At 59.2% G+C, this 25112-nt stretch overlaps 1 protein-coding gene across 17 annotated transcripts in view; it reads right to left on the reverse strand.

Moving 5' to 3' along the window:
- Positions 1-23113, reverse strand: part of ABLIM2 (actin binding LIM protein family member 2) — a 156863-nt gene extending 133750 nt beyond the window's left edge. For 7 of the 17 annotated variants that reach the window (XM_070613387.1, XM_070613373.1, XM_070613397.1 and 4 more), the window contains exon 1: positions 22944-23099. In XM_070613387.1, the coding sequence (XP_070469488.1) occupies positions 22944-22953 (10 nt within the window). In that variant the 5' untranslated portion in view covers positions 22954-23099. Of the gene's footprint in view, positions 1-22943 lie in introns of all 17 variants that reach the window. The other 10 variants (XM_070613404.1, XM_070613403.1, XM_070613377.1 and 7 more) reach the window with 3 other exon arrangements.
- Positions 23114-25112: the final 1999 nt, after the last annotated feature.

Raw genomic sequence — 25112 nt, forward strand, 5'->3', positions numbered from 1 at the left:
ACACCGGGCATTCCAGCCCAGGGCGGGCCTGCTGGGCAAGGTGCTCGGTGCCTGCCAGCGACAAGCATAAACAGGGAAACAAATTGCCATGCGGGTGTCACCTGTGATCAGTGTCACAGGGAAAGAAGCAGCGGCTGTGGGGGGCGGGGAGCTCAGAGGGCCTCTGGGGAGATGACACTGGCACTGAACCTTGAGGACTGAGAGAAAGCTTAACAGGGGCCAGGATGAGCCCAGCAGAGGGTCAGCAGGTGTGAAGACGCTGAAGCCAGGAGGAGCTGGGAGCAAGAGGAGGCTGTGCTGGGGCCCGAGGGAGGGTCTTGCTGGTGGAGACGAGGCATTTGGATCTCATTCTTGGGGTCCCAGGCGGCCCCGTGAGCCGGTGAGCAGGGCAATCCAGCCAGCAAGAAGGGGGCTGGAGGTGGTGAGTTTCTGTCTCCTCGTTTGGAAACCCCTCCTCTGCCACCACCTGCCTTCCATGCCCAAAAACACAGCCACACGCTGCCTCCTGGGGCCCCTGCCCTCTCTGTGGCCCCTAACATCCCCTCCCAGACCCCCTCGGCGATACCAGCCCATGCTAAGGGCAAGAGAGATTCGTCTCCCGGCCTGACAAAATGCAGTCCACACACCCATCCGCCCCTCGAGTCAGCACAGATGGATGAGCACCCCCAGAGAAAAACAAGGAAGGAGGGAACAGGAAATTCACAGAAACACAAGCGGCCGGAAGCAGGGAGCATGCTCCCCAGCGCCCTAGCCCCCGGGAAGCAGATCAAGGCAGGGAGGCGCCCTTCCCACTAGTTTGCCAACATGAACAGCCCGACCCTGTCCTGGGTCGGGCTAGGAGAGGGGCCCTTTTGGTGAAGGCATAAACCAGGACAGCCACTGGGGAGAGTCGTCCAGCAGCAGATCCCCCACTTAACTTCGAGATCCCCCACTTCCAGGAATATCTCCGACAGGTCTATTTGCACATGGTGCAAAGATGAACGTGGGAGAATTCTCACCTCCGCTGGGTGTGCACCGGGTACACTAAAACTCTGAAAGCACATGGGGCCAACGGGCCCTGTGGGCCTCCTGAGGGGGCGCAATTTCCCCCGGAATGCTCAGCCCGAATCCTGATACCAAGAAGCAGAGCGATCTGGATCGGGGGATCGTCCACAGTGCAACAGGTCTGGACTCTTCCTAAACACTCAGTGGCACGGAAGAAAAACAAAGAAAAAAGGGGGGAAGAACATTCTGGAATAAAGGAGACTACAGACACAGAGACACGCTAACCAAATGCAGGGCGTGACCCTAGGGGTCCTGGAGGAGGAAAGGTAAAGAGACCCCTGCGGAGGGCGCCTGGGGGTGAGGGGAAGTGGAATGGCTGGCCGTGCAGTGTCAGGATGCAACTAAGTTTCAAATGGTTCAGGAAAGAGAGAGAGAGAAGGCAAAGTGTAGCAAAGTGTTAGTAGTTGACGAAAGGACTACAAGGTGTTTATTGGATGGTTCTTTGCTTCAACTTTTCTATACGCTTGAAATTTTTCAGAATAAAAAGCCGGAGGGAAAATTGAAGAAGAAAACAAGTCCACTGGAAAGGGATAGGCCATGACTTGCTAACTTTACCTCCAAAGCTCACGGGAAGCAACTGCAGCGACAGAGACAGACCCGGGCACAGAACACCTGGCTTTGCAATGAAGGAAACCTCTCCTCTCCTGGTCTCAGTTTCCCCCTCCGTAGCAGAGGTGGCAAATGCACGGTTTGCACACATACCCCCACTTCTGGCCCCCGTGGCAGACATGGACGGTCGATCGCCTGTTCTTTGCTCTATGCGAGTCAGTCCCCTCATCCTGCGAGCTGGGGGATGGGAATGGAGCCCGATGCGTCTCGTTTGGCCCAGCCCAGGGCAGGGCGGACAGTGGACCCACTCGGTGTTTGACGAACGAACGAATGACGAAGAGAAGGGACGAATGTACACAGGTGATCGGACGCTCCGCAGGGAAGGCGAGGGCATGGGTTCCAAATGTTGAAAACCCGCCACCCGGCGTCCCAGCCCCCAGCCCAGAGGCAAGCCATCTTACCTCGCTGGCCTCAGTTTCCTCATCTGTACATCTGGGACATAGGAAGAACCAATGAAGTACCACATATAACGGGCTCTGCGTGGGTCTGGGCCCCGGTCCCTGCTTGTGGCGGGACCACGGGACAGTGTGAGGTCACCTGCCACCGAGCTGCTGAGGGGACCTTGAACGTCCAAACCGTGAATTTGCACACGTGTGTTCATAACAACACTGTTCACAGCAGCCAAAGGTGGGAGCAACCCATGCGTCCACTGACGGATGGACGGAGGAACAAAACGTGGTCCAGCCACACAACGGAATATTATCCAGCCTTAAAAAGGAAGGAAATGCCGACACAGCTACAACATGGATGGACCTTGAGGACACTGTGCGGAGCGAAATGAGCCAGTCACAAAAGGACGGATACTGTATGAGTCCACTTCTATGAGGCCCCTAGAAGAGTCAAATTCGCAGAGACGGGCAGTAGGATGGGGGTTGTCAGGGGCTGGGGGAGGGGGATGGGGAGACAGTATTTAAGGGGAACAGAGTTTCAATTTGGGAAGACGAGAAAGTTCTGGAGACGGATGGTGGTGACGGCAGCCCAGCAATGTGAACGTGCTTAATGCCACTGAACTGCACACTTGAAAATGGTTAAAACAGTAAACTTTATGTTGTGCTTATTTTGCCACAATAAAACAATGAGCCAAGAGATGCTCTCTGTGCCCAGGGCAGAAAACGCCAAAGCCGCAGGGGCGGGGGGACCCTGGCTGAGCCTGGAGTGGGGGAGCTTCACCCGCTGACTCTATCTGTCCGCTTTGTGGGTCAGGGGTCCATCACCACCGGCATCCCTGGGTCACCAGACAGTAGGGTGGTCTGAGGGCGACGTTACAACAATGGCCGCCCTCTGAGTCATGTTCCCAGGGGCTAAGGAAGTGGAGGAAGGAAGGTGGGGGACATTTTCCAATCAGTGCGGCTAAATTTATAGCTCCCTGCCCAGGGGAGTGTCCTGCACCGTGGCCTTGGGGCCAAGTGCAACGTTCCAATTGGGCCGTGTCTCTGGCGCAGGCCTCAGGGAGCCCAGGCTGTCCTGCTCTCAAGAAGCTGCCTCCCAGGTCCTGGGCATCATGGTCCAGGTCACCAACCCCCACACAGCTCAGGCATTCAGGCCCCAGCATGTGCTGGGCATGTGCCTCAGCAGGGGCAAGGGGTCAGGGAGAGGCAGCAGGACATCCACCCATGGAAAGGACACTGGCTGGCGGGGGGGGGGGGGGCGGTGGGAAGGGGCCGGGGAAGGAAGGCATCCCAACAGGTGGACCAGCCTGTGCAAAGACACGGGGGCGGGAGGAGTGTGGTCCGGTTGGGGACCCTTCAGGAGCTCAGCGCGGCCGGGACACAGCAACTGCGCAGTGAGGACGGGAGGGGGCAGGATCTCAGCCCCTCAGCCAGGCGGATGAGTCCGTCCCATGCATGGCGGGCTCTGAGGCCAACCTGATGAGGTCCTGCCCTCAAAACACTGCGCCTCGAAGGAGAAGCGGCACAGACACCGTGGGGAACGGCGTGGCGGCTCCTCGAGAAACGAAACTCAGAATCCCTTGATCCAGCAATTCGCTTCTGGATATGCGCACAAAAGAAATGAGAACAGGGATGCGAACAGGTGTTTGTACCCCCTGCTCACACAGCTTCACTCGCAAAGGGTGAGAGCAGCCCAAGGTCCCTCACAGGATGAACAGAAAAACAAAGTGTGGTCCATCCACACAGCGGCTTAAAAAGGAAGAACGTTCTGATGCATGCTACACCATGGACGAACCCTGAGAACACTGTGCTCGGTGAGATAAGCCAGTCACAAAAGGACAGATGCTGTATGACTCCACTTATATGAGGCCCCCAGAGGAGTCACATTCACAGAGACAGAAAGTAGAACAGTGGGGGCCAGGGGCTGGGGGCGGAGTGGGGAGGGAGCGGTTTAATGGGGACAGAGTTTCAGTTTGGGATGATGAAAAAGTTCTGGAGATGGATGGTGCTGAAGGTTTCACATCAATGTGAATGTACTGGATGCCAGTGAATTGTACATTTAAAAATGGTTAAAATTGTATTTTTTTTGTTTGTTTTGTTTTGAGGAAGATTAGCCCTGAGCTAACATCTGCTGCTAATCCTCCTCTTTTTGCTGAGGAAGACTGGCCCTGAGCTAACATCTGTGCCCGTCTTCCTCTACTTTATACATGGGATGCCTACCACAGCATGGTGTGCCAAGCGGTGCCATGTCCGCATCTGGGATCTGAACCAGGGAACCCCGGGCTGCCGAAGCGGAACATGCGCACTTAACCGCTGCACCACGGGGCTGGCCCCAATGGTGTGTTTTATGTTACATATATTTTACCACAACAAAAAAAAATTTTAATACAAAAAAGAACAAAAAACACTCCCCATCTAGTGAAGGAAAGAGAATGTGGTCGAACTACCCACAGAAACCCACTCACAGAATCCCATGCAGCCGCTGGTCAAGTCGCTGCTGAAGAGCCTGTGGGGCTGTGGGGGAACTTCACGGGACGGGGCTCAGGCAGGAGGGCGCAGTACACTCCCGGGGGCTTCGAAAGGCAGGTCCACGCCAAGGGAGACGCCAGCAGGTATGGCCTCGGGCCCGTGGTCGATTTTTCTCTGTGCTCATCACTCTCGCAAAAGTGGACTCGTGCCTTGTTTGCAAAACCATTCCTCCTCGTGCTGCTCCTGCTGTTAACACTAAAATCGACTGCAGAGAATTCAAGCAAGAGTGACAGCGCTGGAAGAGGTAGGGGTCCCCCTCTCTAAGGTCCTGAGTAGCCAGAGGGTGGCACCCAGATGTGTGTGGCAGGAAGGAAAGATCTAGTGATGGAGTTTAGATGAGAGATGCACACGCTCCAGCTCGTCTCTTCGGTGGGGGTTGGGACAGCTGAGGAGAGCCTTGAAGGGCGAGTAAAGTCTGAATCAATGCAGCTGAGGCCTGAGCGTGTGGGCAGCATCTTTCTAAGATTCTTTTCTCATTAAAATCAGTGACAGTGCCTGTGTCCTTGGACACCTCTCCTCCAAGGTCATTACACGTGTTCTGAATACCACTCGTCTCCAGCCCTCGCCTGCACATCCTGTTCTCCTGCGACGTCTCAGGGTGGGGGGAGGGCCTGGGATGGGCTCAGACAGGCCCAGGTTCAAATTTAAGCTTTGCCTCTCTCTGGCCCTGTGACTCAGCCACTCCCGACCCCAACCGCGAGAGCTGTAAGGATTTCTGAGCATTCCGGGAAAACTCTAATGAGGTCACAAACATCTGAGTGCTCAGAGCAGTAACGGGCCCCGGCGAACCGAAGCTATAACCTTACGGGCACAAGCACTGGAAAGACCCACAAGTCCGGGCCCCAGACGAGCCCGGCAGTTAATTAGCCCTCTCCCTTCTCAGCAAGACCACAGGCTGTGCTCAGAGCTTTCCCCGCCATCCATTGTCCTTCACAGAAGCTCGTGGGCACCCAGGAAGCAGCCTCTGCAAATACTAACGTGATCAGGTCTGCTTATTCAAGCAGAATCAATTAATCAATATCCGAATAATTCAACTTCCAAAAATGGGAGGAGGTGGCCTCCGCCATGCTCCGTGTCCCGGGCAGACCTGGATGCAGGTCTGCGCACAGGAGACCTGCTCGTGAGGGCGACTCTGAGCTCTAGGCAGAAGGAGAATTTGCGACAATGTGCTGACTGCCCTGGCTTGCCAAGCCATGTTGAGGGCTCCATCTCGAAACTTCCTGGGTCCACCTGCTTGGGGCTAAGCGTTCCAAACTTCTGCACGTGCAGCCCGAGCGTGGATGGTCCTGTCGTCTGGGACAGAGGAGGAGGGTCTGCCTGAGCAAGAGCTTCTGCTCACGGGCTCCCAGCAGGAAACCGTACAAACAGCCCTGCACAGTCCGCCCAGCTCCCTGCTCACAGCCGGGGGCCTCCGGGGCTGGAGCCGACGGGAGGAAGCGGCGGCTGGTGCAGGGGGATGCTCTGCTGGGCAACAACGTCCTGACGCTGCCCAGCCGGCCAGTGACCGTCCCACCTACCTCAAGGCACAGACCTCAGCCGCTGGTGGCGTTTGCTGTGCCGCCCAAAGTCAGGTGGTGCCCCGGGAAATAAGAGGTTCTATTCCTGGGTAAGCCTCTTCCCCGGAACAGGGACAGGGAGGGCCGGGCCGCTGCCAGGGTCTCTGTGCTGGCCTGAGACCCCGCTCTGAGTCTCTGGGTCTCGCTGGTCCACACGGCACTGATGCCCCACGGCTGTGACTGCCCCCAGGCCAGCCTCCCTGGCCGGACTGCACTTCTGGAGGGCACGGCCCCAGCATTGCCAGCCCGGCCGGGCAGAGGGCCCCGGCCCCCAGGGTGAGCACGGCAGCCGTCTCCACCTCATCTGCAGCGGGCTTCACGGGTCACCCTTGCCATCCCAGAGCCTGAAGAGCCATCAGATTCAACAAGATGCTGTGAAGCCTCAGAAGAGGCCACTTCTGTCCCAGCTGTCTGCTATCCCTCGATGAAGGGACACCAAGGGCTGCGTCTGGGCTGCGGAGCAGAGGGTCGCGGCTGTCCCCACCACATGTCCCCGATTCAAGACCAGGAGACTCACCGGGACCCCAAGCCCTCTCTCCTGCCTCGGGCCCCTCACCTCCTCGAGGACAGTGCCACCTTTCCTGGTCAAGCTGAGAGGGGCCCTGCCCCCCCTGCGAGGAAGTGGGCCCAACGTGGCCCTTGAGGAAGCTTGGGTCCAGGGACGGTGAGGGGCCAATGAAGAAGCTCAGCAGACAGGGAGGGGGCCAGGCAGGGGCCCTCATACCCTCTCCCCTCCGTGGGCCCTGCCCTCCCTCTCCCACCCATCATGACGAAGGAGGAAGTCCCCCCGACCCCTGGCCGCACCAGCTCCTGGGCTCTTTCTCTCTCCTTCCATGGCTAGACGTCTGGAGAGGGCTGTGACGCCAACAGTCCCCAACTCCGGCTATGCCTGGGATCAGCCGGTGCTGAAAACACATGTTCCTGGCCCCCTGCTCTCGCTTGCAGCACACCCAGAAGCCTGCATTTTTCAGAGCCACCAGGCTCCAGCTCCCTCTGTCCTCACCTCTCCTCTCCGGATGCTGTGACTCATCGGCTCCCGCGGCCATGCTCCTCACGTTGTGTGAGGTGCCAGAAGGCCCCAGTGCAGGAGAGGCAGGCAGGGTGGTGGGGCCCCTGCCACGTGCCCAGCACCTTACCAGGGCCTGGCCTGGGACAGGGACACAGATGAAGTTCCTCAAACACGCTTCCCTCCCACCTCTGGGGCTCTGCATGTCCTGCCGGATGCCCTTCTCCCACTGTTTTGTCTGGCTAACTCCTACTTGGTGGGATGTCACCTCCTTCAGGAAGCCTGCCAGGATTTCTCACAGCAGTTTCCTTAACTGCCTTCTCTATGGCCCCACAGCCCCCCGAGAAGTGCTTCCTCATGGCATGTTTTCATCATGTACTCATCCGGGAGCTCCTGGAGGGGAGAACTGCCTGAGGGTCCCCCCCGGTGCCTGGAGAGTGGATCAATACACTCAAGTGGAACCACCACCTCCGCCTGCCCCCGCCCCCATGGTTGCTGGGTCGGTCGGCTGCATGTGAGAGGATGCAGCTGTGCATGAGACCAGAATGGGGTTCTGCCTTTGGGGCAGGGGCTGGGTCTCTGGGGCAGGATGTCGGTGTCCTTCTGTGTCAGTTCCCTGAGGGAGAGGCAGGTTCTCACAGAGGAAACAGGAACTTGGGAGACAGGTCCAGGGGGAAGCCACCCCCGTCCCCACAGGCTGCCTCTCAGGGGCTCCCAGGAGGCGCCACAGCTACGAGGCAGGCTGAGGCCTGGCTGTCACCCCCAAATCCAGAGCAAATCTGCTGAGTCTCCTGCCGGGCTGCCGGGTGCCCCTCAGAGTCAGGGGAAGGCAGGCGTCAAGGCTCAGAGCAGGACATCAGCAGCGGAGTAGCCCCCGTGCCCTTGGGTGGGGGGCAGAATGGACCCCTGAGACCCCAATTTCCAGAAAAATGTTCTTTCCGAGGTGCCCATTTGAAGGCTGTGGGTCATATTTTGAGTAAAGAAAGGGACGGTTTCTTTAGAAGTCGCTTTCAGAATGCTGCCCCCGCCCATGGGTCCCTGTGAAGCCACCATCCCGTCAGGCCCCAGCCCAGCAGGCAGAGGAGCAGGAGCCGACCGCTCTGCAAGGTGAGGGGTGGAGAGAACGACAAATACGTGGTCGGCCTGTAAAACAGCCCCCTGGGCTGGGAGCTGCCCCCCATCCAACACCGACGACGAGGGAGGGGACACGCGGTCCAGCAGAAGCCCAGAGGCTGGAAGGAGGCCGCCTGAGTCCACAGGCGGGTTCTACCACCAGCAGCTGGGGACTCCGCCAGGCTGCTGCACGACGCCTGCCCACCGTGTCACCACCCATAAAACGGGCATCACGGTGACCCCCACGGTTCCAGAGCACTGAGTGAGTGACACTTGCCGGATGCTGTTACTGCTATTGCTGCTGCCACTCTGCACCACCTGCGAGGCACCTTTATCAGGAAGGGCGAGTTCCTGGGAAAGCGCACCAGCTCCTCAGTGCGGAGGACCCCAATGGGGAGACACACGCTCTGGGGAGGCGGCCCTGGGGCTGCTCCAAGCGCCGGGCAGGCCTGTCTGAACCCCGCCTCTCCCCTTCACCAGCCCTGTGACCTTGGACAAGTCATGCCTCCTGTCTGACTCCTCTGCAAATCGGGAGCAATAATCGCACCCCCCCCACACACACACACAGGGATGTGCGGCGTTGGCAGCCGAGCTGCACCACCACTCCCCCGTGCCCAGCCTTCCCAGACGCTCCACAATGGCAGATGGGGATTTTCATTAGACAAATCGATCGCTCCCTGGGGCTCTGGCCCGGGCTGGGTGGGGGCCGGGCTCCGGAGGCTGCCAGCACACACCCAGGATATATTTAGTTCTCTGCCGGAGCCCTGCCGAGGCCAGGAATTCCAGCCGAGGACGCAGAGTTTCAGGCCAGCTCCTAAGTCCACAGCAGCAGCCGTGGGATTTGCTCCAGAGCAGAACCCCCTCTCGTTTGTAAGTGCAGACCAAATCATCACAGGAGTGCAGACCCACGCACGCACACGCACACACACACACGTGAAATTCCTGTGCTTGCAACACGTCGATGCCACTCACAGCCCCAGTTCCACGTTGAAAGTGCGCCTCCCAAAATAGCGCGTGCCGTCCCCGGAGCCGGGGCTGCGGGTGCCAGCGAGGCAGACAGCTGCTCTCTAATCAAGGTTCCTGCACAGAACCCGGGGCCTCGGAATGAATCAGCAGGAAAAAAATAAAGCAGCAAAGCACCCGGAAAGAAGGAAAAGTTGCCCACAATCCTACTGCATTTGGATGGATTTTCTTCTAGTGTGTTTTTTCCTGCATATTTTGCAGAGATGAAAACTGTGTATCAGACTCTGTATCCTGTATTCATTTCTCACCGGCACTGACACGTCTTTTAAAGATTTTATTTTTCCTTTTTCTCCCCAAATCCCCCCAGAACACTGTTGTATATTCTAGCTGTAGGTCCCACTAGCTGTGGCATGTGGGACACCGCCTCAGCGTGGCTTGATGAGTGCTGCCATGTCTGCATCCAGGATCCGAACCGGCAAAACCCTGGGCCACCAAAGCAGAGCGTGCTAACTTAAGCACTAGGCCACGGGGCCGGCCCCTGACACATGTATTTACTAATCCTTCTTAATCATTCTAATGACCGCTGAATACTTCACCTTTATCAGCATTCTGAAAGTGGGGTCAAGGGATCCCTAGGGATTCCCAAGACCCCAGCAAGGGGGTGGCAGGGTTAAAACCATCTTCATAATACGATTAAATGTTATTTTCCTTCCTCACTTCCACTCTCTCCTGAGCGTGCAAAGGAGTTTTCCAGAGGCTGCATGACGTGAGACATCACAGCTGACTGAAGACAGGCCGGACGTGAGAACCCAGCTGTTGTCCATTAAGCCAGATATTAATGAGATTTGCAAACCTTTAAAGCAATGCCTCTCGGTTCACTAAAAATACTCACGTTAACGTACAAAGGGCTATTATTCCTATTCAACAAATCAACAAATATTTCGGAATTTTCTCCATTTTAATTCCTAAAACAGTAAATAACACATATAACCCACTTAAACAAAAGTTCTTTGTGGTCCTTGGTAACTGTGAGTTGAAGGCGTCCGGAGACCTGGAAGTCTGAGGCTGGCCGCTGAGGCCGGATACCTTGCTCCCCAGCGCCCTACGGCTAGCCACCTCACGGCCGCGTGGCGACCCAGCCACGGACGCCTTTTCACGCATAAATGCCCGTCTGCGTTTCAGTGCCTTTCTTCTGAAAAGATTCCGGGCAGCAGCCCGCTTCTATCAAAGCGCATGAAAGTATTTAAGGCTCGATACATTTAGCCAACGGCTCCCCTAAAGATGGCAGCAATGGATACGCCAGCCCGCAGTCTGCGACAGTATCCAGCTCCCGGGATCTGCGGATGTTTAAATTCAGCTGAGTTAAGAGTAACATTGTTTCTCCTGTGAGAAGTCATCCTCTTAAACCCTCAGCTATTCTAGAGACCCCACAGAGGGAAGAAGGTGTCAGACTCAGGAACCAAAGGCTCAAGCCGCCGCCTGCAGTATGCTGGATAACGCCCCCACCCCGAGATATCCATGTCCTAATCCTGGGACCTGTGAGTGTGACCTCATGTGGTTAAAAAGGGGGAGGGGGCCCATCTTCGCAGATGTGATTAATTTAAGGATCTTGAGATGAGGGAGCATCCTGGGTTGTCCCAGTGGGTCACAAGGGTCCTTAGGGGAGGGCGGCAGAGGGAGATTGGACACACAGAGGGGAAGGCAATGTGGAGACGGCACGGAGAGAGATCTGAGGACACTGGTCTTGAAGCCTGGAGTGATGCGGCCGCAAGCCAAGAAGTGCCAGCAGCCGCCGGAAGATGGAAGAGGCAAGGAGTGGACTCTCCGCAGACTACACCTTGACTTCAGCCCAGTGACACCGATTCTGGACTTCTGGCCTCCAGCACGGGGAGAGAGCAGCCTTCTGTTGTTTCGAGCCCTGAAGTTTGTGGAACTCTGTGACAGCAACCACCCTCCCGTTGGCGGTGCGTCCCCCTCCAGTGCTGGGGGCTGACCCCCTGCTTTGCCAGCCCCATCTCCTCTCCGACAGCATCACCTGTTAGAAAGCCCTCCTCAGGGGCGCCCCACTGCCCCCCCCCCCAGTTAGGGGCTCAGGTGTGTACGTCACCAAGTTTTCTAATTGCTCTTAGTTCCTTCAAAGGCTGCTGGCTGGCTCCTCCTGCTGGGATCCAAGCGAGCTGCTCCCCCAGACACAGGCAGAGAGGGATTTGGGGTGGTGGGAGATGGGGGCCGTGGCAAGAAGGGAAGTGGCAGCATGGCTGGCAGAACGAAGCTCTCGTGTGGCAGCCCCAGGCCTCACAGGGCTTCCGAGAGGCCCAGCAGGGACAGAATTAGCTGGAGGATGAGAAAGCCGGCAGGGAAGGGCGATCAAGGCAACTCTGAGGTCTGGGGAGACCAGTGGTTTCCGCAGGCGGCCTGGGGAGCACTGGCAGCGCTACCCTTCGTCCCTCAGTACTTGGAGCCCCTGCCTGCTCGCAATGCACCCCACACCCACGCCGTACCCCAGGCCCACAATGCACCCCACACCCTCCTCGTCAGAGGCAGGCAAGGAGGCCCCTGGCTGGGTGCTGAGCTCCTTGCACACATATCACATTTCCTGATTTCTGCAGCACATCAGGACGTGTGCAAGGGAACGGATGCTTGTAATTCTGCACCCACAACTCCTCCCTGAGCACTTGGCAGAGGAGGCCCAGTTTCAGAGCTGGAGGCGAACCACTGGATCAGAACCGCAAACAAGACGTCACGTCGGAGGGTCTGGAAGGCCAGGAGCCCATTTGGCCCTGAACAGAGGAGCATCAGGAACTGCCACGGGCCGCAAGCGCTGGCCACGGCTCTGCGCCCACCGTTAGGGTTCACAGCCACTCGCCCAGCCTGACTCAGCCCTGCCTGGCTCCTCCAGTGGCTCGTCCACTCCGGTCACCCCGGATGGTCTGCTGGCCCTCGTACGCCCTCGTGTCCCCACCTCTCTGCCTTTGCTTGTGCTGGGCCTTCTGCCTCCCCGGTCACCAGTCTCAGGACTCGGCTCCAATGCCACCTCCTCCAGGGAGCATTCTGTGGTGCCCCATGAAAGTGACTGCTCTTGTCCTCATGCTGCCTCCCGTCACGTTCTGGTAACACAAGCTGCCTGTCCGCCTGGGTTATGACCTCCACGGGGAGATGTCCGTGCTGTCCTGGTCTCCTCAGCACCTTCTGCTTGTCCAGCACAGGGTTCCACATCCAGAAACATTTTACACCCCTGTCAGACCAGACGCGGCTTCACCTGGGGCGGGTGGGTGGGAGGGGCAGCTAAGAACCCAGAGAAGTGAACACTGCCTAAGAGGCCTCACGGGAAAGAGGCCTCAACTAACGCAGGGCAGGGAGGGGTGCTCGAGGATGCTGGGGTGCCCCAGGGCTCCCCAGCTGGAAGCTGGCTTCTGGAGTCGGTGCTCTGCTCACCAGCTGCACGGTCCCGGGTGAGTTCCCAAATTCCTTGGGCTCGGTTTGCTCACCCATGAGGAGGGGATGGAGACCCTGCCTAAGGCGGGGATGTGATGTAAGGCTTAAGGGTTAATGTGCGTGGTGGCACAGGGCCCCGGGAGAGCACTGGGGTCCCAGATGGGGAACAGCATACGCCCTGGCTCTTACAACGTGCAGCCGCCTGCCTGAGAGCAAATTCTGTGTCCCAAGGTGCCCACACACCAGCTCAGGGCTGGAAGGACCCCCAGGACAGCCCCAACCCCAGCTGTAGATGGGGCGGCCCAGGATCAGAGCAGGGAGGGTCCTGCTGAGGGCACATGGCCAGGGCTGGAACCTGGTCTCCTGGCTCTCCAATGGACCAGCCTGCATCTTCCCTCCCTCCCCTGGGCTCACACACCAGGAGACAAGGGCTCACTCAGGACTGGCGAAAATCAGACCGAGCTGGACCCAGCTCACCACTCACCAGGGGGACGAGACTGAGCTGGACCCGGGCAACCACTCAGCACGGGGATGAGACTGAGCTGGACTCAGGCAACCACTCAGCATGGGGACGAGACTGAGCTGGACCCAGGCAACCACTCAGCATGGGGACGAGACCGAGCTGGACCCAGGCAACTGCTCAGCATGGGGACAAGACCGAGCTGGACCCAGGCAACCACTCAGCATGGGGACGAGACCGAGCTGGACCCAGGCAACCACTCAGCACGGGGATGAGACCGAGCTGGACCCAGGCACCACTCACCAGGGGGTCTCTGACCCTGCCACCAGAGCTCTGGAAGTCATGGCCCCAGAACCTGCAGATGTGGATGATTCAAAGTCCCACAGAAGTTTGGGGTTCAAGCGCTGACACCGACCATGACAGAGGGATGCTGACCGACGTCCAGGAGGGCTGTCTCAGCAGGAGGCCGTGTGTTTTGGATCAGGGAGCTGCCAGGCTAGATTCGCAGCTGGCAGGTTACCAACATACCACTCCATGTCCAGCCTCAGTTTCCTTGTTGGTAAACTGGGAAGAAGCAGGAGTAACATCCAGAACATTTACCAAGGGTCCGTGCAGGCCCCACCCAAGCAGAAGGGTGCAGCATGTGTCATGCACCCCTACGGGGTGTCCTGAGCCCCGGGGATGACCCCACACCCTGGGCCATCTGTGGCCCGAGTGAGCTGCCGTACGGAGTGGGGATGTTCCCAGCAACTGCCGGGTCCTCTCTGCCCCCCTCCTCAGTGGGCCATCCTCATTCGCTCACTGTGCACCCGCAGGTGCTCAGGAAACACCTCTCCAGGCAGAGGCGGCTGCAGGAGCAGGGCCCAGGCTGCGCGCACGCACCGAAACCCCGCACCACACCACTGAGTCGTTCCAGGACAATCTTCAGTTTGCAATGTTGCCACCTTGCTCTCCCTCAGCCTCCCTTACCTGGTGGGGAAGGAGGGGTGACGGTCACCTGTCTGAGTGTCCCGTGGCTGCTGTGACACATGGCCACAGACTTGGAATCTTAGAGCAACACAAACATTGCTCAGCTCGGGAGGGCGGAATGCGAGACGGGGCTGCAGGGCTGGCTCCTCCTGGAGGCTCTGGCAGCATCCGTTCCCAGCCTGTTCCAGGCGCTAGCACCGCCCGAGCTCCTTGGCTCCTGGCACCTCCTCCATCCTCAGAGCCACAGTGCAGCGTCCTCCCTTCTCCCACTCTGCTTCCATGAACCCAGCTCCCCGTCTCCTCCGACCCTCCAGCCTCCCTCTCATGAGGACCCTTGAGATGACATGGGCCCCACCCAGGTAATCTCCCCATTGCGAGACCTTTAACTTCATCCCATCTGCAAAGTCCCTTTTGCCATGTATGGTGACAGATTCACAGGTTCTGGGGATGAGGACAGCAACATCTTTGGGGTGCTGTTATTCAGCTGCCCCATACCAACAGAGATGAGGCATTTCAGAGAGGGGCAGTGCCTAGCCCTGGGTCACACAGCAGCCGGGACCAGACCTAAGTCCTGAGCAGGAAACCCTGGCTCTATCTACTGCCCACGAGCTCCGAGGAGGGAGGGTGGGAAGGCCCTAAAAGGGTGGAGGAAAGCATCATAGAAATTCTGGAGTTCTGGTGGAAGCCTGGAAGATTGAGGAGGAGAAATTCCAGGATCTGGGGCCAGGGGGCAGATGGGAGAAAGTGGCACGAAAAACACAAGCAAGGGTGTTTGGGGATCAGTAGCAAGGACAGCGCTTTGCACACAGTAGGTGCTCAATAAATAGTTGTTGAAAGACTAAACGAGCATTCTGGAATAGCTTTGAGCCCTTGAGGGGCTGCTGATGGCTGGGAACAGAGGTGGCCCCGATCCAGGCAGAGGCTGGACCATATCTGGGCCCCTGTGGGAGCCACTGTGGGTGCGGGGCTGCACAGTGATGCCTCGTCTCACTTCTAGATTGCCCTTCAGTGGCCACGGACAGTTGCCCACGGACCCCTGAGGCCTTCTCCAGCCTGTGGAAGCTTGCTCAGCTGGCCCAGGATGGTATGAGTTCACACTCCCAGGACCAGCCCTCTGCCCAGGAGGATAAAGACCCCAGTGACCCACCCCTCTGTGGGACAGTTCTGAGGAGTGTCCTGCATGGCCCCCTAGCAGGACTGAGCCCCTGTGGCCCACACCGGCTGCAGCCCCATCCAGGTGCCCCTGGCTCCCCCTCCCTCCCCGTCTCAGCCTCCTCACTCTCTCTTGTGCTCCCTGGGATCGCCTCCCGGGTCAGCCACCTGCACCCGAGTCCTCGTCACTCATCACTCGGGAACCTAAACTGAGAGAGCTGCAGGGCAAAGGGAGTGGGTCATCTGAGGCCTTGAGTCTCAGCTGCCAAGCTGAAGTGGGGACACGCGATGGTCCTCGCCATTCTTCTCTCTTGGAACTTCACACCCAACGGCAGCACCAACTGGGACCTTGGAGATGTCGTTTTCCAATAAGATCCTGGGGCCACTCAAGTCCGAGGAGAAGAAGAGGGCCAGAGAGAGGCCTGCTGTGACCCTTGACCCGGAATGGCAGCACAGAGACGAGGACGCCACGTGTGACGGGGACTCAAGCTCCAGAACCACCCATCCTTCACTGGACAGTTGTTCACAGAATACGTGTCATGAGGCAGCACATGCGGATCCCCCGAGGGGAGCGAGTCCCGGTCCCAGGGGACAGAAGCCACGTGCTGTGCAGCGCAGTGACACTGGGTGTTGGTTTCTTGGTTTGCTGGCTGGAGTCATGTTGCCGGATCATCTCTCCAACCCCTCATTCTGCGCACGAAGAAGCCCAAGCCCCGGGAAGGACAGCGCGTGCTGCATGTGGGAGGCAGGTGGATGGCTGCTGGTACGGGGCGTGAGGACGGCCCGGCAGGATGCAGCCACAGCGAAGCTCGGAGCTGGGACTGACGACCCCGAACACCGCGCCTCATGAGGAGGATGCCACTGCTAATAACCTTGGAGCTGGGTGGCTCTCTGGGGACTGCGCTTCTCCTGGCATGGGCCACGGGCAGGAGGTGTAAACAGGACTGGGTCGGGCCGGGCAGGGGAGGGAGCAGAACCAGCGAGAGGAAGATGAGGTGCAAGCCCGGCAGATGGTGCAAATTGATGCCACCGTGGACCACGCAGGGTACAACCCCAGGTTTGCCCCGAGCTCTGGCGGGTCTGCACAGCTGTGATAAAGACCACTCTCCCCACCTCCTGGTGTCCGCTGCGCCCCAGGGCCTTGACACCACAGCCCATGAGCAATCCCAAAAAGCAGGTACTATTATCTCACTTTATAGGCGGGGAAATTGAGGCAAAGAGTAGTTAAGCAACCTGGTCGCAGGGACACAAGTAGCAGGTGACAAGTGGGACAGAGCCAGGTGTGCCCGACCCCAAAGCCACTGACTGTACTTTCCAAGGCATGAAGACTGCCACCCTCGTTGCTTAGAAATCTTCAGCCGACGCAAAATGGCGCATGAAACCCCAAGTACATCATCTTGCAACAGGACCTGTTTAGCATATGCCTGCTAACCACCAGCCTGAAGGCCACCGAGGGCAGAAAGTGGCCAGGCCCAGCCCCGGCGCCTGCTGTGGCTGACTCAAAGGAGAAGCGAGCGTCACAGAATTCACAGCACACCTTCCACCGCCACAGCCGTTCCCCAGACACGAAGGACTCAGTCGCTCTCCTGGCTCAGGTATCGGGCAGACATCCACAGATGAGGCGTCCCTGGCAGGCTGCCGAGAAGCCCCCTCACTTCAGGGAGCCCTGGCCTAAAGGCCAAGGTGCTTCCTGCCGTGGAAATGTCAGTGAGGTCTTCATGGTAGAGAAGGCGGATGCGAGACCTCACAGCTAACAAAGGCTCAGCCTCAAGCCCAGACAATGTCTCTGGGTCAGTGGAGGGGACAGTGTTGTCAGAAGAAAGCAGGTCACACCCCTGAGCATGCTGGTGGCCCCCATTTTTACAGATGGGTACACTGAGGCCCAGAGAGGGAAGCAGGCTCGCCCAAGGTCCCACCGAGGTCCGGCGGGTGGGGCTGAGAGTCCAGGGAGTTCAGACACTGATGGGGCTGGTTGAGGCCGTGAGGCTGGGCTGGGAGCTGGAGGGGAGGCCGAGGAGCACCAGGAGGGCGGCCTTCCAGCAGGAACAGACAGCCCTGAGAGGCTCCGAGGACATGGGGAGGGGTGGAGGGGGGGCCTGGGGCCAGAGGGTCCGGGGAGCCATATGGACTCCACAAGGTGACTCTCTCATGGTCAGAGGTGGGTTCCTGGGACCTCGCCATGACCCCAGGCAGGAGGCCCTGCAGGAGGCAGGGGAAGAGCACACGCCCCCAGGGCAGACAGCGCTGGGTTTGGGTCTGGCTCTGCCTTCCTGGTCATGTGCAGGCAGGGGCCACACCTGGAGAATGGGAGCAATGCTTCACGGCCCAGGTGAGAAGACTCATTGTGTAAACCGTCCCACACACTACGAAGCATTATCATGATGCCCCAAAGGGGTCAAGCCTTAGCCATACCAAACACTCTGCCACACATTAAGGGGGCAGTAAGCCACTGGCTAATGCGGGTGGGGACAGGGACGGGCAGCCCAGCCCACCCAGTCAGGAAGACGCGTGTCCAGGCACTCCGGGGTTCAATTCCAGCTCTGCCATTTACAAATGGTGTGATGCTGGCAACTGACGGGCCCTCCGGGGCATCCGTTTCCCATCTGTAAGTGGGGACACCCCTAACAGTCCCAAGAAGTGCTGTGAGGATCTCAGAGCATCTGGCCCGGGTGCGGGGCCCAAGGGAGCGCCCCATGAGCCGTGGCTGCTGTGACACCGAAGCAGGGCGCTGCCCGACACCCTAGAGACCACGGCAATGGAAACATCCCCGAGTAAATGGAGACACCCCACTCAGGTTGCTCTGCCCGGTGTACCGGCAGCCTCGAGGCGTGTGCTTCAGGGCAGCCCGTCGTGGTTAGCACACATCTGGCTGGTCCCCTGAGCAGCTTGCAAGGTCGTCATCAAAAGATAGGAGCTGCTACTGAACACCTCTCATGTTCTCCTGTTGCAACCACTTTAACTGCCTTCTTGAGCCTCTTCCACGAGCCAGGCACTTGCACCCTCCGTCCCTAGGGAGGCCCAGGGGGTGGTGGCAATGGAAGCCCAGAGATGTTCGAGCGTTGATGATGCTAGCTGGTGACAGAGCTGGGGTTTGAGCCCAAGAGCCCCGGCTTCAGGGGATGCCTTACCATGTCCTGCCGAGGCAGGGGCAGAGAGACGGGTGCAGGGAAGCCCCCGTGTCTGCACAGAGAAGGGGCCATGCAGTCTGGGCTCTGGGGTCAGGCGTCTGGCCAGTAGCCCAGAGTTCCAGCAGCTGCTGCTGTTGGCAACTGCAGCTGGCCTGGCCCTGAGGACCAGTGGCAGGACAGACCCCTCCACAGGCTGGAGCCCTCCCCACCTTCTGATGTCATCACCTGGACTTGCCAATTTCCTCGCGCCAGCTCACAAGTCTCCCATGACCCAGATGATGCTCTGGAGGGTCAGGGTGTCAGACAGGCGACTTCTCCGTAAATGAGGACCACACTCCCTTTTCTGGGACAGTAAGGCTGGACTTTCCAGGAGCCTTCAAAGTCAAGACTTGATTCTAGAAAATATACCACCTACCCCCTTACCGACAGAAGCCATAAAGAATCGAGGGGTCTTGGGTGGCAGGTCTGGAAGTAACCCCGAATATCAGGGAAAACCAGCTCAGAGCTCAGTGGGGCCCGTGCTGAGCCAGAGAGCTTGGATGACTATTGTCCCTTTCAGATGCAATTTCGATGAATTTCTGGGTCAGGATGTTTGCCTTGGGCTGCACCTAATTCAGACCGAGTCACGCAGGGAAACCCAGCACCAGGGCCCTTGCCTGTGCGAACCTCCATAACGCTGGCAACTGGACAGCTCCATTCCGAGCAAAAGGACAGCAGCCCCCGCGGAACGGAATCATCTGGACTCCTTGCCGAGTCAGGGACTTCTGAACTAGAGTGTGCCCTCCTTAGACCTGGAAGTGATGCTTGCCTGTTTTCACTGATTTTTCATTGCAAAAGAAAAGCACGATGCAGATGGGGGAAACCTGGCCCTTCGTCCTACCCGCAACAGACGAGGACCTCTGTCGACGTCGTGATGAATTTCCTGCTAGCCTTTTCTCCTCCGTTGTTTCTGTAGAGTTGAGATCATATACGACGCAGTTTTTGCTCTCAGCTGTTTTCTAAATTAAACTTGTTTTCTTAAGCCTCTTCTCCTGACATTAAAAACTCCACTCATACTATTAACTAGAATGCTTTCCCCGCCCCCCAAACGTAAGGAGCTTCAGGAGGATGTGGAGTTTTGCTTGTTCTTGTCCATCGATGAAGCCAGGGCCTGGGCAGAGCCTGGCACACGGCAGGTGTTCAGTAAACGTTTGTTGACAGAATGACTGATTGCAGGGCTGACTGACAATCCCATCGCTACCCCCCACATTTAGGTGGTCTTTAAGCTTCTGCTGTTCCTAGAGATGCTGAGGCGAACATCTTTGGGGCTCCGTCACTGCCCACACTTGTGTTAGGTGAAGGCCTGTGTCTCTCTGTTCCTGATACCGGGATCTTCGCCAACCACAGCAGGGGACTAGGGCTCAGCTTCTGGCTCAGCCACACACTCTCCTTGACCGTGGACAGCTGCTTTTCCTTCTCTGGGCCTCAGTTTCCCCTCTGTTTGGGTGGGCAGGTTTGGACTGGAGCGTTCTCCAGGCCCATTCCGGCTCCGTGATCCTAACCCAGCAGCCATGGGAACAGAAGATGCTGAGCCAGCCACCCCTGCTCTCCACCTGGCCCTGCACCCCTGCCGTGGGCTGGATTGTGTCTGTCTCCCCCTGATTCATATGGCACCTCCGAACAGGAACGTATTTGGAGAGGGGTCTTTACAGGGCTGACTAAGGTAAAATGAGGTCGTGCAGGTGGGCCCTGATCCAATAGGAGGGGTGTCCTTATACGAAGAGGAAACGTGGACACAGACATGTACAGAAAGAAACCCTTGTGAGGACACAGGGAGAAAATGGCCATTTATAAGCCAAGGAGAGAGGCCTCAGAAGACACCAACCCTGCCCACACCTTGATCTGGACTTGCAGCATCCAGAAGTGGGGAAGACAAATTTCTGCCGTTTAAGGCCCCTGGCCCGCGGTACTTCACTATGGCCCTGGCAGACCAACCCAACTCTCAGAAACCTGCAAGCACCTGGGGGCTCCTGCCTGCCAGGCCTGCAGCTGCCCAGGAAGGACACCTAGGCTCAGAGAGAGCACGGGTTTTGCTCAAGGATTCGGCGTTCACTGGCGGCAGAGCTGGCCCCAGAACCCCCTCCCAGCTCAGGTACTCTCCTCTGCCCCACCTTGCCCGGATGTGACCACGTGGGCTGTGATGTTATAAAGCCACCACAGACTCATCATCATCTACCGGGCCCCACCACAGGTGGGCCAGCACTGCATGCAGAGCTAAGGGCATTCTTTCCATACAAGGGGAAACTGAGGCACAGGGAACCCACAGCTAGCGCACTGGATTTGGATCCAGGCCTGTCTGACGCAGAATGCCATCTCCTACAATTTCCCTGGCCACCGGAGATCAATACACAACAAAACTAGTAGGCAAATGCCCTGGGGCCTTGATGCCACCCCTGAGCCATCTCAAAGGCGCCCTCGTAATCAGACTGAAAGAAGACACACCTGCATGGCCCGGCATAAAGGAGAGGGGAGTCTCCGAGCTGAGGAGGCTGGACAGGCTGCCTGAGGCTTTGACAATCCTGCCCATCGGAGCACCTGGAGACCAGACCCAGCGATGCCCAGCCACACCTGCTGGTGCCAAGCTCGCAATGATGCCAACCTTCCATAGGGAGGGCCGTGGGGACCTCCCTTGATGATGGAAGCCCCTGACCTGCCAGATGTGCACATGGCCAGACACTGGAGCCAAGTGCCGTGCACAAGGAGCCAGACTGCTCTCCCCCACCGTGGGCGTGGGTGAAAATTAGTGCTGTGCAAATAATGGGCTGATGGGCTGGGGACAGGTCTGAGCGACAGGTGGACGGGAGAGCTCACTCGCTGCCAGTTCCAAAGGGCTGGAGTAACTCAGGGAGACAGGTGAACCCGACCACCCAGCAACGGCCATCTCGAGCTATTGAGGACCTACTGTGTGTGGGGTTTCTCACTCGAATCTCACCCCCTCCACGTAACCAGCAGCACTGCCTTTGCATCAGGAGGCCAAGCTTAGGAAGGTGCCACGATGTGCCCAAGACCACAGTTCAGCCACCGTCAGACCCCAAGCCCCTCACCCTTTCAAATCATGACCTCCCACGGCTCCCCGGTGCCCACATACCCCTTCTCCCAGGATAATCAGGAAAGGGGAGGAGCGGGGCAAATGCCAGCGCTCCTTCCAGGGTTCTCCCTGATTACAGGAGCAACTGGAGGTATCAATTATGGTCACAGAAAGCCTAAAATTACCCTGTGTGCATCCTGGCATTATCCCCACCTGCCATTAGATAAATGTGTCTGGAGGTTCTGCCAAGTCTCGGGGTGCCCCGCTCCCCAGCCACCTCCAGATAACAGGCTGGCCATTTCAGAAATCCTCTTCTAGAGAATTCTGCCTCTCACCGCCTGCCACTTGCTCTCAGCCACTCTCCCAACGCCCACTGCCAGTGTGGTCCCTCCTTCTTTGGTTGAGAAGGGGAGGGGACTGTTTCCCCTGGGAGGGGGGTCCTTGGAAACACAGCCTCCTCCACCAGGCCGAGAGCACACAGTAAGTGCTCATTAAATGCACAATCCCTCCCCAGTCCAATTTCCCCCCTGGGAAAGCAGCTGTCCCCACTGGTTTCTGCACCATGGCCAAGGACCATACTGCAGTCTGTGGTGAGACAGGCTCAGAGGAACCAGCACAGGAGTCAGGAAGCGCCAGGTTCGAATCCCGCCCCACTGGACCAGCTGAGCAAGTGACACAAGCCTGGTGAGCCAAGCCTGGTGAGCCTCGGTCGCACCCTGAAAAATGGAGCGACGGCCCCTCCCTGCCAGGGAATGTACCGACAAGCTCTGGCCCAGTGCCGAGGCTCAGGGGACTTCAAAACAGGGGCTCTCGGGTGCACTCCAGTCTCTCATCCGCCGAGGCCTCCCCCCTGTAGATCTCAGTTTCCCCAAGCGCACTAGGCGCGGCTGGCTGGTGGCGATGTGGGATTTTCCAGCGCCGCACAGAGGCTGTCAGATCCAGTGGGTGCGGCGGGAGAGGCAGCAGTGGGGATGCGCAGGGGTGAGGGGCCTGAGACCAGGCGCGGAGATCCGGGCGGGGCCCACACACCTGCTGGCTCCGTGTCCCCAAACCTGCCGCGGGCGAGCCAAGGGCCCGGGGGTCTGCTTGACGCCCCTCATCCAGGCGCTGGGGGAGCCTCCAAGGGCGGAGCCCCCTGCCGCAAAGCCCCCATGTCATCCCACTTCTCCGTGGCAGGGTCTGGGCGGCTCCGCGCCCATCGGCCGGACCGGGGCCGCCTCCTGCAGCCTGCGGCGACCCCCGACCCCAGTGAGAAGCTAAGGAGTGACGCGTTCCAGACAGCGCACGCAGCCACCTTCGGCCGGCGCAGTAGAAAGGGGTCCCCAGCCCGCGCTGCAGAGCTACGCGTTTGGAGCGCAGGGGCAGGGGGCTGCGCCGGACCCTCGGGACTGCCAGACCCTGGAGCAAAAGTTGGGTGGAGCCGCTGCGCGATTCTCCGCTGTGCTGCAGGTGCAGCACCCCCAGCCCTTGCTGCGCCGCGATCCTGCTTGGGGACGCGCCGGTCTCTCGGTCCCCGCACTCACCTGCACTCATCTCAGCGACAGCTCGGAGTCGGGCCGTCCGGCGCTGCTGCCGCCCGTCGCTCCTGCCCGCAGGTGCACGCCTGCCCGCGCGATCTTCCGCCCGCCAGCCCGCGGGTCGGCAGGTCCGCGCCCGCCCGCAGCGCCGCCGCAGCCCCTGTGCGCGCCGGCCCCGCCCCGCCAGCCCCGCCCCCGCCTGCCCCGCCCCCAGGGCGGCCCCGCCCCGCCCGGCCCCCGCCGGGCTGCGGGCGGGGCGCACCCTGGGAAGTGTAGGCGCCGCGCCCCCGCCGCTCCGCCTTCGCGCCCCAGCCGCCCCATGGACGGACTACAAGTCCCAGCAGGTTGTGCGGCCCGCGCAAGCGCGGGAGGGCCACGCCGCTCCGGCCCCCCGCAGCCGCTCGTGGGTCCCTGCGGAGCTGTCGCCGCGGCCTGGCTGGCGGCCTGGGGCTCTCGGGAGCTCTGGAGCGGAGAGGAAGGCGGCCGAGGGAAAAGCGAGCTTAGTGCAGCTCTTGTTGAGGCGTGGAGCTACAGGCGGCTGCAAGACCCTCTGGGCCAACCCTCTGTTTGCCCGGTTTGCAGAGGGAAACTGAGGCGGGGGCAAGGGCGCGCAGGATTGCCTTTCCCCTCGTGAGCAGGGTAGGATTCGGGCACGGGGCTCCTGACTCCAGGTCTAAGGCCGCACACCCCAGGCTCTGGCGCGCCGCCCCGGCTGGCGCCTTGGTCTGGCTCGACTGGCGCCCGGGGAGGGGGCGCGTCCCACGCCAGGGCAGTCCGGGCCCAGCCCCCGCTGTGACCGACTGCCCTCTGTGACGTCAGGTGCCCAGCACAGGGCGTGGGTCCGGGTACACGAGAGGGAAGGCCCCTGGGTGGGAGCAGGCTGATCCCCCTGGGTGCCTGGTACTGACAAATGCTGGGCTGTAGGGGTGCAGAGGGCCTGGCTGGAGGAGCATTCAGGAGGCAGAATCTCCCCGACCTGGTGCTGCATAGGGAGGAGGGGCCGGGGCTATTTGGAGATGCTGTCAACAGGGACGAGGGCTGGCGGCAGAAAATGTGGAGTCTGCATGGAATACTGAGGTAGGGGCAAATATTCTACCCTGGCCCCTAGCAGCGTCCCTCTACCCTGAAGAGCGGCCAGGAGCGAGGCCAGAGGACAGTGGCTCCTGGGGAGAGCTGAAGTCTTGGAGAAGTAGCCATGGGCAAGGCCAGTCGGCCTCAGCCACACGGTCTCAGCCACACACACCCTAGAAACCCAGAAGCCTTGGCTGGGTGGCTGGTCTGCAGCTGCAGGGTTCCAACGCCTGCCCACTGGGGCCTTGTGCCCAGAACGCAGGTGTTATATGATGGAAGGAGCACTAGAAGGGGTCAGATATCCTGTTTCCCACCCAGCTCCCGCTCTCAGCCGTGGGACCTTGAGCAAATCCCTTTGTCTGTGGGCATGGGGGCCCCATCTGTGACGTGGCTGGGTGAAGGATCCACAGCTGGCGGAGAGCATTCAATTTGGGTTGTTAGTCCTGGCAGGGCAGATGGGACCAGTAGGGGTAGAGGCCCTAGGGGTCTGACCGCCTGCCTGGTGGGGAGCCTGGTTTCTCCATCTGCTGGTGCAAGAAACCTCTGTCTCAGTGCTCAGTGTTGAGGATTGCACCAGCTGATGCATGCTGTGCCCCAGCGTGAGCTGAGATCAATAAATATTTTTGATGTTATCCTGCTATTAGTATTACTCTCAGTGCCTTACATAGGGCCTGGCACAGAGTGGGTGCGATACAAATACCTGTTGAGTAAAAGAAGAGAAGGTTGGAGGGAAGGAGAGAGGGGCTGACACTCAGCACCTGGCCCCTCCGGACCATCACCCTGGGAGGCAGGCCTGAGCACCTCTGGGACCCTTTGTCCTCTTTAGGAAGCTCCCCACAGGGAGGTGGGGACCGGCACTTGCTTCCGAGTCCCTGTGAGTCAGAGGGTGGACATAGTGGCCCAGTTCCTGGCCGGTCCCAGAGCTTAGCCTGCTGTGTGGCCGCCTAGGCCTCCCTGTGGAGCCAGTCCCGCCTCTCCGAGCAACCACCTTCAAATGGGGCGGGCGCTGGGGAGTCACAGCAGTCCTCGGCTTGGAGGGACCTCAGGGTCATGTGGTTCCAGCACATTCTTTCATGAGGGCAGAACCTAAGGCCGAAGGAGGTC

This window comes from Equus przewalskii, chromosome 3, assembly GCF_037783145.1.
Source record: "Equus przewalskii isolate Varuska chromosome 3, EquPr2, whole genome shotgun sequence".
Taxonomy (NCBI): domain Eukaryota; kingdom Metazoa; phylum Chordata; class Mammalia; order Perissodactyla; family Equidae; genus Equus; species Equus przewalskii.